This window comes from Lagopus leucura, unplaced genomic scaffold, assembly GCF_019238085.1.
Source record: "Lagopus leucura isolate 7727_CA_CO unplaced genomic scaffold, USGS_WTPT01 Super-Scaffold_100017, whole genome shotgun sequence".
In the NCBI taxonomy this organism is placed as follows: Eukaryota; Metazoa; Chordata; class Aves; order Galliformes; family Phasianidae; genus Lagopus; species Lagopus leucura.
Window position 1 is genome coordinate 3,849,314 of NW_024962271.1, and position 15,654 is coordinate 3,864,967.

A 15,654-nucleotide genomic window follows, 5' to 3' on the forward strand; every position below is an offset into this window, starting at 1 on the left:
TACATTAGTTAGATTATTATGGGAGAAAGAGAAGTTTATCCTGTGTAAATTGATCTGTTTTATTTCAGTGTATTGCAAGCAACTTCAGATCACCTTAAAAGCACAAAGTCTCAATCATAAGAAGGCATACTGACAGCCTCTTTAGCATTTTGACCTGCAAAATGGAGTACTGCACAGGAGACATAGGATAACCACAGTAAAAAAAAAGAAAAAAGAAAGAAAAAAAAAAAGGGAGTCTCGAAGAATGAGGCAGATGCACAGCTAGTTTTGAAAACTTATTGGTTTAGCTTTGAAATCAAAATTAGCAGCAAAAGGAAAAGGTTCTTTACTCAAGAGAATTCAATTTATCCATTGTTTTAACATTTTATGCCCTAAGCAAAAGCCACAGTCCTTTTTCTTCAGAGTAGATCTGGCAGATTCCAGCCACAGAGTCTGTGGTTTTCAAACTCAAGAAGCTGTAAATTTTATAACTCTGCGCCCTGCGGTCAGAGCTGCTGAGTGTTGTGTCTGAAGTCAGGTGGTTGGTGTGTTAAAGGTAGACATTAAACAGTATTGAGGAACTGGAAATGTTTAAGGAGGTTTTTTTGCCAGCTGTAAATTTGGGAGCAAATGCCAGTTGGCTGAAAAGATGCTGGAATGCATCCAGTTAAGTAGAACTAGCAGTGGAGGTCTTTCCAAATTTGTAGGTCTGATAACTTGGCTGTATGTGCAGACTTCAGTTATTGGGTTGTTAAAGGAAGGCTTTATAATGAATGTTTGAAAATACGATAGAAAACTTTTTATATGCTCAGTACTTTGACAAAATTGTAACCTTGCAATAGCACTGCATTCCTGATGAAAACTTGGTTGAACATTATGCATTGCATAACATTTTTCAACTGAGTGCCAGGGACTTTAAATTACATGGTTTTGTTCTGCACAATGTTTTGTCTCCAGTACTTTTCCAGAGTTTGATTTTTGCCCTTTTAATCTGTAGCTGGGATGATACAGGATATAAGAAACCTGAATGTGATGCAGTTCCTGCTTTGTGTACATATCCTCTTGTGGTTTCAAGGGTGGGAAGGGGCTCTAGTTTTGGCTGCTGGCTACGAGAGGAAGTTACAGTTTTCAGCTCCCTGTAAAAATTGTATCTACTTCCCAATGCAGAAGAAGGGAGTGTAGCCCAATGACTTAAAATGTGTACAGAGCAGCCTGCATGATGTACAGGAGCTACACAGAGGCTCTCACTCAGCTGGAGGCTGCAAGTTCCTGACATTACTGTGAGGTTGTTCTCTGAATGATAGATACTAACATCTCTTGTTCCAACATGCCAAGGATCATTTGCTCTCTTCCCATTTGTTGTCTTGAAGCACCAAGATAATACTGCTCCACAGCAGTAAAGCTGGTTGCCACATTTTTTTTCTTTTAATATCTTCTCATCCTCCCCCTTCTGTGTTCTGATTTATGTTATTTAGGATGCATTTGCTTTGTTTCTTACATCTGCTGTGGGGAAGTGGGGAACAGTTTTCGAAGACAAATATTCACAGCCTAACACTTCAAGATATCTGCAAGACATTTTAAGCTTTACTCTTATTTTGGCCACTTAAATACAACAACTTCATGGCAGTTGTTAGTTCAGGCAAGAGCTCGGCATTACTGTGATCTTGAGGTATGAAAAAAATGTCCTCCTCTTTGGACACGTGACTTACTAAAAGGACACACAGACTCTTTCTGCACTGTCCTTGTATATCCTGCAGGTGTTGGTCCAAAGAATCAGTTTAGGAATTGCTGTGATGAGTTTTAGTATAACAAAGAACTAGGCCTCTGGAAAATGATTTCATGGTGTGTATAAATACATTATATATATATCATGCTTATTTAATCTTCCTTCCAAATCACAGAATCCCTTTTTTTTTTTTTTTTTTTAACACCCCGCCAATTGTTTTTGTTTGTTTGTTTGTTTTTCTTAAAACCAAACTCCAACTCCCCATCTGTAGATCCTGCTACAAGGCAAAAATCCTGGGATTGCTTGGGAATACACATTTTCCAAAATGAACGAGAACAAGACATCTGTCAAAAAGCACAGCCACTCCTGGGTGACAGTGCAGTCAGAGTGCTCAGCTACCTGTGGTGGGGGTAGGTAACTTCTTAATATTTGCTGCTCTTCATTTTCATTTTTCTTTACACATTCATCTCCAACATTTCAGCTGCCTTTAATTTTGTAAGCATGTGTAACAATACATACCTTGATCACCTGGTCGCTTTTTGTAATCTGACAACTTACAGCACAGATCAAGTACCTTTCCTAGTTCCTCTGTGGTAGAAAGAAAAAATCATGATGGTCTCAATTCATGTCACTTACCATGGCAGTCTTTTTTTCTTCAGGTCAATCTGCGCACATATCTCGCTGTTGAAGTAACATGGGAATTAAATATGTGCTTTGATGTATCCTGGGAATACAGAAAGATAACAAATAATGAGTAAATTTTATCTACCTGTAGAGAGCAACTGAGGACTAAAATACTATAAAGAACTTTACTGACAGTTGCACACTGATCCCCTCACTGTTTAATTACAAATATTTGAGTTCATCAAACTTAAACTCTGAAATCCTACATAACCTAAGACTTCTTGTTACCATACTCCTCTGGGTATTCCTGGGTATTCTGCTTTCCTCAGAACCAGAATGTGTATTTATTCTTCTTAAATTCTGGATGTTCCACCAATGGAAGTAATTCTAGGATCTAATGAAAGCAGAAAAGTGGCACATAGGAAATTTTGCAGAAAAAAAAAACAAAAAGAGAACTAAAATTTGAGTGGCCTTTAAATTTTAAGTGGGTCATGTAAATAAGATTCTATGATGCAATTGCCCATAATATCAGAGAATTGGACTGGATGACCCAAGTAAATGCCATGTTATGTTCCTGAATTTGAAAAAAAATGTGAAATTCAGAAATATTTTGTTAGTTTGTTGTTAAGACTTCACAGCATGCCAGCAGACTGTTTAAGGAAGTTAGCATAAAAAACTGGTTGCCAAATGAAGTCCTGTTTTATTTAGTTCAAGTCAATGGATTTGTACCAAGGATGCCCCTGGACTGGATCAGATAAAATTCTTTCCTACTTATTTTTCTTTTGAATTTTGAGTAAACATTTATTTTATTACATTTTTTTTCTAATACTTCCATAGGACACATTACAGCAAAAGCAATTTGTTTGGAAGATCATCGTACACGAGTTAATTCCTCTTTTTGTGGTCCACGGATGAAGCCTTTAATTGAAACAAAACTATGCAATACTAATCCTTGCCCAGCACAGTAAGTTCTCTTTATTTTTCTGCCTTTCATTGTGCCTTATGACTGAGTTAGCCAGCAAGGAAGTTCTCTGAGATAGGCACATAGAATTGTACAGCCCGCTAGATGAACCCATTTTAATTCTATAATTTAAAACAGTAATTGTTTAAAAACGTTAGTTGTGTAGGCTTCTGCCCAATGATAATAATAGAGGCAGTATTTCTAATGTTGCTAAGCAAGACCTCCTGAGGATTGCTTGCAGCTCTGTCACCATGCTGGGGTTAGCTATGTGACACTGAGTAAATCTAAGTTACTTAGAAGCCCATTCTGCCACCTTTACTCACCTTGAATCAATAAGACCATTTCCTGAGTAAAGTGCTACTCCCCACGTGGAAGCTTGGCCTTCTGACTCAGATTCCACATATTAGATTAGGCTAAAAGAATCTTGTGAAGTGCAATTAGTGACTTTTGGGCAAAATACTTCATACAGTATTTTGATACCAGTAAGAGGACTATCTTAGCCAAATAAATTGTCAGCAATGCTCCTGCTCCCACAAAAATAAATATAAAGACATTTCTTATGTTAACAACCTTATTTTCTAAGACATAAGGAAGGTGAGATGCAAAGGAAGACAATGACATACAGATAAGCCTTTAGAATCCAGCTGGTATAAATCAACAGAGCTCCTTTAAAAACAAAGGAGTCACACTGATTTATAGTAGCTGTGGTAGGAGTCCTTTGGAAAAAAAAAATGTTGTGTGTTCATATAATTAAACACAGTATCATGTGGCTTAGAATTTAAATGGGGAGATTTAAGAGTACACTGACTGTCTGTCTTCTGCTGCTTTTTTCACGTTTGGACTCCTGACTTTTCAACTTTAACATTATATTAATTTTATATTAAAGATCAGAAAAAAACTTTTGACTTCCAGGACAGAAGATTTTCTACAGTGATATGGTGGAAAAAAATAACTGTTGCACAGGAAAATTGTTGAAAACACAGTTCCAGTGCACAAGCAGCAGACGGCAGAAGAAGTGAGGCGCATCAGTCCTCGTGTCATCTGCTGGTGCTTGTGCTGATGAATACAATAAGTGTAAAAGCAGTCAGTGAAGCCCACCAAATGTGTTATAAAAATAACACATTTAATGGTTTTCCCTATCTGCCCCAGTGCAGACAAGGATGATGGGGCAAGGCAAAAAGACAGATATGCTTTATGGTAGTGTTGTTTTTGCTTCAAAATCCCTAATTTGCAATATGTTAAACATTCTAAAAAATAGTCCGGTAATAGTTTGGAATTTCCTGCAAAATTTAAAGATTACAGCACAGAGCACAGAATCCAAATGGTAAATTATACATTACAACCACAAAAGGATAGAGATAAGATTTAAATAATGGCAGCATGTCACATCAGAGCCCCATGTTCCTGCTTCAGCAATTTCTTTAGATTGCTTTTAGCCACATGAATTTCTGAATACTAATTTTAAGTAATCTTTGTACAATCTGTTTGCATATGACTTATCTCCTGCCAGACTTATTTTTAACCAATGAACTTAGCATCATGTAGGCAGAAATGTAGTGTCTGTGATGCTCCCAGGAGTCTTTTTTCATCAGCTTATGCTCACCTTCATTTTCATGTAGCATTGTTATGCTATAAAACTTTAGCAAAATGATTTTCATCTCTATTTTCTCTCTCTGGACCATACCGAAAATTCTATTTCTGTTGAACTGATATCATGATATGTTTTGAAGATCCACTGGTATAAATATCACTGAAAATGCTGAATGTCCATTTTGAAATGCAGCACAACATGGTCATGCTAAAATTCCTCTGATATTTTTAGATTACCACAACACAATTAATAACTTGATCCCTAAAAAAGTACAGAAATAAGAACTGTAAAAGCCCTGAGCTTCCCAAAACTACATATGTGGGTAAAAAACAATTCAACTCACTAATTAATTATTTTTAAAACCACATGAGGCAACATTAAAAAAAAAATTAGTAAATATAATGGAGGAAACAATAGCGAATAAAGAAGAAACAAATATGGTGGGCATAGTAGGCAAGGAAAGCAAGTGACTAACAGATGAGATGTGTGTCTGTTTTGTGACTTGAAAGAGAAGACACCAGACTTGTAAAGGTCAGTGAGGAATAATTACTGCATAGGAACAAAGACTGAGGGAGAACAAAACTGCCATCCCAACAGTAAGAACATAGGCATCAGAACTACACACTGTTGTTGGATTTCAGAACTGGCAAATCTGCTCATAATTACTTATGTTATTTGAGCTAATGAAAGATACTCTTGGATCACAGCCCAGATAATTTTGGAAAACGGCAGTTTACTAGAGGACATTAAAGAAAGTTTATTGTCCTCTCCTCTATGAAGAAGGGAGCTTTCTGGGCAGTTAGTGCAAACAGACTTTTAAAATGATTGCTTTTGATTGCTCTGCCAGTCATGGTTGTCAAAAACATCAAGGGAAAGTAATTAAAAGTTGTAGAATGGATTAAAACTATTAACTTCTGTCCAGATGTTTATATTGCGAAGGTCCACATACTTCTAAATCAGACAAAAAGAAAATGCCTGATGTGTTCTGGAAATACATAACTACTGACTTTTCATATTAATATTTCTTTGTCCTTATAGCAGGCCCTTTTATATTTCTCAGTATTTTTGACAGTCACTGAAGTTACTAGGTTGAGTGTTGGGATCGCTTCTGTTCCCAAAGGAATTTTACCAGAGTAGGAGTTTATATATTTTTAAACGATTAAATATAGTTTTGATTTCAGGCAGATGTGATCAGAAAGGCAAATGGGATGCTGGTCATCTTTCACACAGTAAGAAAAGAAAAAAAAAAAAAACCTTTCCTGTCATTAAAATTGTATGTAAGCAGCTATTCTAGTCCTCACAGGGTGAATGCTGTAGGAAACCATAGAAGGCCAAGCAGCTGGATTTGAGACAAAAAAAGACAACCAAGCTTTTCTATGACATAAATTACTAAAAATCTGTAAAATACTTACGTTCAGTGCTGCATATTTCAATATGAGATTTCAAGTAATCTTTTAATCATTCATAATTTCCTCTGTTTTCTTCACTTATTTTCCCATCTAGTTGTTCCTTATGATCTTACATTGGAAACCTTTGAGGACAGACGCTTGGATGTGTGTCTGAAGAGTTACACAAGGGTTGGGGACCCACTCAGTGCTAGTAATAGCAATACTAAGCAGCTATTGACATTTCAAAAGTGAACTCAGCCTAAGCAATTGGCAGATTCTTCAGTCTTTGTGTAATTTTAGTGACAGTATTCATAACTGAAGCTTGCCTGCGACTGGAGTGTAGATTTGCCCAACAGCTTTTGCTGGTTAAATTCTTACTGTTTTATTTAGATCCCACATCTTCTGTCTGCCAAATTTGTTAGTCTGAGGAGATTTAAATCCTCCAAACGCTATTGACAGGACTGCTGATTTTAGCAAGCCTATTCTTTTTTGTAAATAGAGGCAAGCTAAGGTTTGACATTAATATCACTGAATACTACCATGTCAACATTTGTTGAGCTGTGACAAATGCACTGGGAGGTTCATGTTGGTTCCATTTTCCCTGCAATGCCAGCTTTCTCCTCGTATCTGCTTGAATGAACTTTCTTCCAGTTTGTGTTTTTTTTGAAGGAGAGGTAACAAGGAGAGCAATGTAACAGCAAAGGTCAGGACTGTCCAGTGAGCTAATCTCATCTACTGCCTATCCATCACACTTCTGTTTTGTTCTCTTCTCTGTTAGTCTATTTGGAGGTCTCTTCAGCAGCTGAAGTGACAAAAGTGATCATTCACTCATGTATTTGGGGAATATTTTTCTTTTCCATTTTCAGGGAGGGCTTTTTTTCAATTAAAATACTGACGTGGTTAAAAAGGAATGGTGATTTGTTAGATTTTCTAGATACTGCACCAGCCTCAATGGCAGTGCCTCTCTCTGTCCAAATGGAATTCCAGATTCCAGGTTAGATTAATAGGCAAGATAATTCTGGTAGACGTGTGAGTTGTAAATAATTAATACTAGTTTTTCTAGCTGTATTCTTATATTTCATCCCACTCAAAATGTTCTCTTCTTTGAAGAAAGATTAAGTAACTAAAGTTTTTCGATTGAAATCAGTACATCAGTAGAGTAGATTAAGCAGAATCCCTGAATAATTCACATTTCATAGGTGACTCACGTGTGTTGATTTTATAAAATTAATTGGCATCTGTGTTTCTAATACACATTTTCTCCATTAAGCTGGTCAGCAGGTGAATGGAGTGCATGCAGCAAATCTTGTGGAGGAGGGCAACAAAGTCGTCTCATCCAGTGTGTCCAGAAAAAGGCTTTCCAAAGGGAGGAGGTAGTTGCCCATTCCCTGTGTCCTGTTAGCACCCCTACACAAGTGCAGATATGCAATAGTCAAGAATGCCCACCTGAATGGAGCCCTGGACAATGGTCTCAGGTAATCTGCAGAAAAACTTGTGTTTCCTATTGCTGACATAATGAAAATTATGCCAAAAATTCTATGCAGAAAGAAACAGTGCAAACTGTGAAAACCAATATTGTACAAATAGTTCTATTTGAAATGATAACTTGTAAGCTATATTTTAATGAGCCTTTGTAAGTGGTCAGAAAGGAGGGCTTCCAGAAGGGGACATGTGGTGTCCTTTCTGCTGCATACAAGCAGATGGAAGATTTTTTTCTGGTTTTGTAACTTAATGCTCAGTGAATTCTTCAAAGCCATTAACTCCTGTCTGAGGTAAGTTCCTACAGCAGTATTAGCTTTTCTTAGAGATGACTGGCAGCCAAGGAATGAAGAAATATTTGGACTTATTAATGCACACACATTTTTTAATTGTGAATTGATAAAGCTGTGATTTACACATACAATAATTGTTTCTCTACTTTTGCCTTTCTTAGAGTAACTCTAAGTAGAACACTGCAGCAGTTAATCTCCCTGAGGAACATAAGGCCCCTAGGCAGATTCCTGTGTGTACACACCCTGCTTCACAAACCTGTGAAAAGCTTGACATTAAACCAGTCTGAGTTAAAAAGCACACACATGCTTACACAAAAGTCATTTCTGCTCTGTCTGTGACTATTGTTGCTGCTGGCACGAGCTGTGAACGTGAAGATAAATCAAGTATTGGGAAATCTGTAGATGTAAGAGACAGATGACAGTAAACCTATATAAGAAAGAATTATTTTGATTTTTTCATATTCATTTAGTGAAACCCAAGGTGGATTTAAATTTACTGAAAATTCTATTACTCTTCTTGGTACTTTTATTCCTTAGGTGCAACTAAGCTTAGCTTAGTAGCAACGCTACTATGGCAAAAGACTGTGAAAAACAGATATGACAATTAGATATTTAAAAGGGAAGAACAAAATCTTCAGACACATTCACATTTTCAAACTTTACCAAAAATTTTAAAATAATCAATTATCCCCTTCTTTAGGAGCTGTATGATTCAAGTTGGGTTTTTTAAATTAACCTATAAAAATTAAGTTCACAAGTCCTTATCAGACTTATTCAACAAGTTAGCAAAGATTTTAAGTCAGCTGAAAGCTGCTATATCACAGGCTCAAAAGAGTTAAAAGAAAAAAATGCAAACTACCCAGTCTCTCTTCACAAATCAGAGAATCATTTTAAATGAAAGGCTTTTCCATCTGTTTGGGGATAAGATTACAACTAGAGATTTTCAGCAAACAGGTATTTCTGTTCTATGTCAGTGCACTCTGCTTTCATGAAATCTTTAGAAAACATTTATGATTTAATTTGTACACTGATAATGTGGTATTCTGCGTTGGAATGTGCCTGTTAATTATTGTAAGAACACTTAGAAGAGAATGCAACAAGATAGAGAGTCCACATAATTATTTCAGGGCTATTTCCTCATTTCATCAGAAATGGCTCATTAGTGCATTTTGTTGGCTGCTGAGGCAATGAAAGCTATGGAATGTCTTTTCAACTGAACCACAGTTCAAGCAATACATATTTATTCACTAGTGACTTGTCCTAAGCTTCGTTGTAATCTTGGCAATTAACTTCGGTCAAGCATCTTAACCATTTTCTATGTCAGATTCTGTCTTTTTGTGAGATTCTTGTGAAGAAGTTATGTATAGATTCCCTAGGTAGTTTTCTCTGTCTCTTTCTTGTCCCTCTGGGCCAACATGAGGACAAGATAACAAATAGCTGAGAACATCTTGCTGTGGGAGATTTTCAGATGGGAGGTTAGAAGTAGCTTTCAATTGTGCTGTCTAGAGAAAAAACAATTTTGCTCACAAATCCAACTTTCCTCATCAACGGAAAAAAAGATGTTACTTGTCCTACATGGGGGCTGTTAAGAGTTCATAATTTACAAAAAGAGAGCACTCAGAAAAACACTGTAAGACTGACACGTAGATATTACTGTTATGGAATTTCAAGCTTACTTGCATTATAATAGCAGCTACAGAGCACATTAACAATGGTTCCTGTGCTCTGCTGTAAAATACAAATAATGTCAATGTCCATTTCTTCTAGCTCAAATTAACATTTCTTTCCATCACAGTGCTCCAAGACTTGTGGGAGAGGTGTTAAGAAGCGGGATGTCTACTGCACAAGTACTACTTCTCCCAAGCTTAAAATCTTGCCTGAAAGTATGTGCAGCCAAGACCATAAACCTGAATCCCAGCAGACCTGTGTGCTAGGACGCTGCCCCAAAAATGACCGGCTCCAGTGGGTGATTGCTTCCTGGAGTGAGGTAAAGTAAAGTAGGGCTCACTGTCTTCCTTTTGGCATTTTGACAATGTTGACTTGGGGACACATACACAAACAGCATAGGAAAAAAAGAAAAGCTAAGCTGACATTTGAAAATCAGGTGCTGTGGGCAAGCCGCTATAAAAACACAGTTCTTTACATTCAGATGTAGTTAGATGTACTCTGATGTCTTTGCTTTTTTGGACTTCCGGTGACTTAGCTTCATATTTCTGTTTACACATGTGGACTTTGGGGTCTTTGGGGTTTTATAGTGCTTTTGTAGTTTCATGTAATTTAGGTTATCTTGAGTGTAGCCCAGTCTCCTCTGAATGTGTTTCTATAGATTTAAAAGGTGTGCTTTGCTTTTGCAGTGCTCAGCCTCCTGTGGCCCAGGTGTACGCAAGCGAGAACTAAAATGTGGTGAGAAAAGCATCCATGGGAAATTAATTACCTTTCCTCAGAGAAGATGTAGAAACATCAAGAAACCAAACATAGACCTGGAAGAAGCTTGTAACAATGGACCTTGTCCATCCCAAACTTTGTATAACATGGTGTCTGGCTGGTATTCCTCACCCTGGCAGAAGGTAGGAATGGGAAGCTTTCTCGTCCCTCCTTTCCCATCTATGTATTTTGGTTCAGTTAACTTCTTTGTCATAAGATTCAAGAAGGTTGCCCTAAAATGTTATTTGTGCTTCAGAGCCACTTGATTCCACTATTGTTTCCCAACACTTCCTTTTCAGTGTTCTAACTGCACTGTGATTGAACTATTACATAGCAATATGCACAATGTATTTCAGGATCTGCACAGATTTCCTGGAATTCCCTAAATACTATGATTAATTTGAGGATCAGTCTGTATTTGTTTCTACATTCTTGCAAATAAGCTTCTGTATTTCTGGAACTTATCTACTTTATGAGTCACATATCAATGAGCCACACACTCATTTAATAACATTTATATGAAGCAATGTATGCCTGACAATTGTAATCAGATGAAAATGATCATATTTATCTTAAAGACAACTTTTCACGAAACACATACAAGTAAAAGGCTTATTCACTCTAAAATACTTCATAGATCTTCCTGCAAATGCATAGTGTTTTTCCCCAGACACTGCCATAATTATGTTTCCAGGGGGAGCTTTATCTTTGCTCCGACAGCAGGATTGGGCCCAGAGGCTTAGAGTTCAAAAGAAGTCAGTGCAGCCAATCAGGAATGGGTTTTCTGTAATATTCAGTTTGTCTACATGCCTAAGTAAGGAACCAAATTTTCAGTTGAGTCCTTAAATAACCATACTTTCGAAAGGACTCAAGAATGCAGAACAGATGCACACACCTTTGAAAATCTGGTCCTGATAGGAATCGCCAAGCATCAACACATCTGATCCTGACCTCTCTCTGAAAGTCTCATCTAAAGCACTTCAGAATGTTTTCCTTTGGCTTTCATGGGCTCCGATAGATTCTCTATAATTAATTTTGTTGTTGTTGTCTACAGTGTACAGTAACATGTGGTGGGGGAGTGCAAACCCGGAGCGTGCAGTGCCTACGCCAAGGGAGACCAGCCTCTGGGTGCCTGCCCCATCAGAAACCAGCAATCCTGAGAGCCTGCAATACTAACTTTTGCCCAGCCCCTTCAAAAAGAGGTAAAACTCATCTCTACGTTCTGCAGCAGCTTATACTGATGTACATAGATATACTCTATGTCCAGCAAAAATTACCTTTTCGTTACACCCACTTAAAATTTAAATTTGACACCCTCCTCCACAAATTTTCCCGTATTTTCAGCTTTCCAGTTACTTTCAACACTATAGTATCTCTCTTCCCAGAGTTAACTCCCTTAAAGCAGACTTGAGTATAACTGAGATTTTAAGAATAGAGATATGTTTTATATATATATATATATAAATAAAAGTTAGCACAGTGTGGTTCTGAGCTGCAGCTTCAATTTATGCTTTTGTGAATGTCCTATGCTGGAACTCTTTTATGATTAAAAATAGTGGCTTTAGAATTAAACAGTAAGAATTTGCAATTTATTTTTAGTGTTTTAAATTCCACCCACGCTTCAGATTGCAACAACCTCCAGGGTGTTCAAAAATGCTTTTGCTAGACTGTAGTTTTGCTTCTTCTCCTGATCAGTACGGCCCAATAGGTCAGGGAAAATGAAATTCAGCTTTCTTCTAACTTGTATGCCTGCTATATCCCTCTTTCTATCTTCAATGTGTTTTGAGTTCTGGAGTAGCAAGAATCTTTGTGTCAGTGATGGAATGAGAATTCTCTCAGAATCATCAAAGAAAGAGAGAGATGCATTTATCCCATCCAGAGTATTTGCTCAAAAGCTGGCTATTGCTTGTGACGCCTTAAGTGATGGAAAAAAAAATTAATGGAGGTCCAGGTTTGTCCAGTGTAATAACAGTTACCTAGACATGTTAAAGCACTTCAAATGTTAATTTTCAATATATAATAATTTTCATATATTTCATATACTGTACATTAAGTGTCTTGTTACCATTTTAAAACAAGATGCTGAAAGTAACATCTGTAAAACGTCTGGATTGCAAGAGAAATGAAGTAGAGTTGGAAGCAACGGTCAACCTCTGGCCCTGCACCTTGTAATTTGACATTAGACAACAACCCCTCATCTATACTGATTCCTGATATTCAGTGCAGAACACCCTGAAGTGGTGTCTGAAGAGTTAGACCCACTGTAGTAACTCAAGACACGCAGAGTATCAGACCTGAATCCAAACTAAGATATACTGATAAAATATACCTAAAGCAGATACATGAGCAGTTTTCCCATTTTTCTAATTAAATATTCTTAGCAATTCAAATGCTAATTAACATTCCTAAGAAGTTCTGCTGTACTTCAGAATTTCTGTATTACATTCTATTCTGTCATGATACAGCAAGCACTCTTCTTTCACCCCAGTCTCCCTCTGCTATATTTCATGTCTGAAGTAATGTCTGTTACTAATTTTGGCTTTGGCCTGTTTCTTTCTTGCCTCACATCTGCAAGAACTCTTTCACCTTTATTATAACTGGGTCGTCAGGCTCTAGAGATCAATTATCTCCTCACTGCTCTCTAACTTTCTGTCTAAACCAGCAAAAAGAGAAGGAACCAGCTGTGCTGGAATCACATCGAAGCAAATCAGTCTCCATTATCAGCCATGCAGCTCCAGCTCAGTGATCACAGTCAAGAAATTAATGTTTCAGGGAGAGTTTACACACTTTCCTAGACAAGCTGGGTCACTTCCATCTGTTAGATGCAGTTACGGTCACCATAACTCCTAACAAATCCAACTGCTTGAAATGAATCAAAATTAAAACAACATGTAAATACTTGAGTAAATAGAAATAAGGAGCTGACAGCCTGGTCTGCATCCACTGAAGTTAGTGGGAGTCTTTGTGTTTATTCCAATAGTCTTTGGATTAGGTCCCAAGAATAAAGTTTTTGGCCACACCTCTGTAATGTTAGCATTGTGCTCTGGTCTTCAAAAGGGGATAAAGATTTATTAACATTAGCTCCTCACTGCATATAAAGTTAGAACAACAACAACAACAAACCACAACAAAAACAGTCATCTGTAATTTTTGAAAATCTACCCTTGCATGCTGGGTGATCGTCCCAACTCAGAACAGCTTTCCTTACCTGGAGCTGTGCAGCTTTTCATCTGTTGACTGCTTTGGAAAGTGGCACTGTCTGTTCCCCAGTGCCAAGTTCTGTGTGGTGGGCAGTAGTTGAAGCAAAGTGAAAGCTGGTGCTAAACTACCAGATCCATCCCTCCTGACACTCAATTAAGGCATATGCAGTATGACACTGAGCTTCCTAGTTCCTATAAAACACCTTATTCAAGGACAGTCTTTTCTTTACTTAGGATTAGCATTTACAGATGGGATTATGTTTTTAAAAGCTGAGCAGTATTTTTCATTTTTCTATTCATTCAAATAAATCTGAGGATGATAAAGGTACAAAAGTATCACTATTACCATCATAAAAAAGAAAGTTAAAAAAGTGAAGTAGTGAACTAATCAAAAGAAATTCATACACAGAGATCAAGATAATTCCCAAAACCACATGATTGATCTGAGAGTGCAGACAACATTGGCTAGATTTTCTTCAGTGCCTCCTTTTGAAGTCCCTTTATAGATCATGTAAACAAATTCTGTTCTCTGTTCATAGGAGATTTCAGTTTAGCTACAAATTTTGCTCAATCTCACTGAAATGTGTTGCTGCTCTCACAGACATTGTCGATTTGTTTACAAAGCATCCATATGAATCACCACTCTGCTCTTCTAAAGAAAACTAAAGAATCCACTCTAGTAAGGAGTAACTATGAAATGCTTTTAAAGCTACTGGGCCATGTGCATAAATGAGCTGCACATAAGTTGGTGAAATGAAATCATAATGATACATTTTTTCTAACTTATTTTTGTAATTAGAAGCTGGGCTTTTCAGAACCATTGTCATCTTGTCTCTGTTCCCACTAGTTAAGTTTTCACCACTATGGCATAGTCAAAGTCCTGAAAGCCTGATCCGTGGCACCTAACTGAAGTGTTTAAGTTAGAAGTGCGATTCCTTACATTCCCTGAAAAGCTAAATGCAGAAAATTAACTTCGCAAGGTGCTGGTGGAACTACTGTCTGATTTGTAGAAATGCTAAAACGTTGCTTGGATTTCTCTCTCTCAGATGATCCTTCTTGCGTGGATTTCTTCAGCTGGTGTCATCTGGTACCCCAGCACGGTGTCTGTAACCACAAATTCTATGGCAAGCAATGTTGTAAATCATGCACAAAGAAGAACTGATAGCAGCATGTTATCCGAACCCTTCACTGGCAAAATTTTCTTCTTCAATTTATGTTGAAATTAACTTTGCTTTGAGCCAAGACATGGTGCCATGTAAACCACTGATGGAAGAGACATTTTTTTTAAGGGAATGTCTGAGGTACAGTAATTGTTGGATATATGTTGAAAAATGAATGTTTTTTTTTTTTTTTATTTGCTGACCTCACTAAAGTACAGGGTACTATGGATCACTTGAACACTCAGACTCAAGGGGCAGTTCTTTCCTTACAAGTGTCACTTTGCACTGTCACGTTATGAGGAAGAAAATCAGGCAAGGATGCCTTTTGTGGCTAATTTAGCAGAATGCAAAGCAAACGAGATTGGGATCTCAAGGAATAAGGTTACAGCATGGCAGCATGACAGATCACAGAATCAGAAGTGTCTCCTTTTTTTATCTTTTATGATAATATCGTCCCAGGGCAAGGAAGCTGTTTACTGCCATTTTCACAGAAAGACTTTCAAATGACTGTTTGGAGAACCCAGTGTCACACGTGTGACCACGAGAAGTAAATAGTGCACTACAAAGATATATGGTGCTTCTCTATTGTACTTGCTGCTGGAAAAGCAAGTTTTGCATCATGCTTATGTTTTTGTTCTGAAGAATTCATTTTCTGCTTTGTCTAGAAACTCAGAGGTGGTTAACTAGTAACTTGAAATGTATTCCTAGAAATATTCAGTGTTAGAATATTTGGACTTTTAACATTGCTGTGTTACAAGTAAAATAGAATTTCATATTTCAACTAACTCAAGGAACTCAGATTTATTGAGCTCAATGTTATGTTTTCAAC

The 15,654-nt window shown here is 37.2% G+C and overlaps 1 protein-coding gene across 1 annotated transcript in view; it reads left to right on the plus strand.

The window, feature by feature from the left end:
- ADAMTS18 (ADAM metallopeptidase with thrombospondin type 1 motif 18) overlaps nt 1–15,395 on the plus strand; it is a 66,994-nt gene extending 51,599 nt beyond the window's left edge. The window contains exons 17-23 of the mRNA XM_042877055.1: nt 1,977–2,115; nt 3,167–3,293; nt 7,540–7,744; nt 9,837–10,028; nt 10,396–10,608; nt 11,520–11,667; nt 14,712–15,395. Of these exons, the coding sequence (XP_042732989.1) occupies nt 1,977–2,115; nt 3,167–3,293; nt 7,540–7,744; nt 9,837–10,028; nt 10,396–10,608; nt 11,520–11,667; nt 14,712–14,827 (1,140 nt within the window). The 3' untranslated portion in view covers nt 14,828–15,395. The remainder of the gene's footprint in view (nt 1–1,976; nt 2,116–3,166; nt 3,294–7,539; nt 7,745–9,836; nt 10,029–10,395; nt 10,609–11,519; nt 11,668–14,711) is intronic.
- The last annotated feature ends 259 nt before the right edge of the window (nt 15,396–15,654 follow it).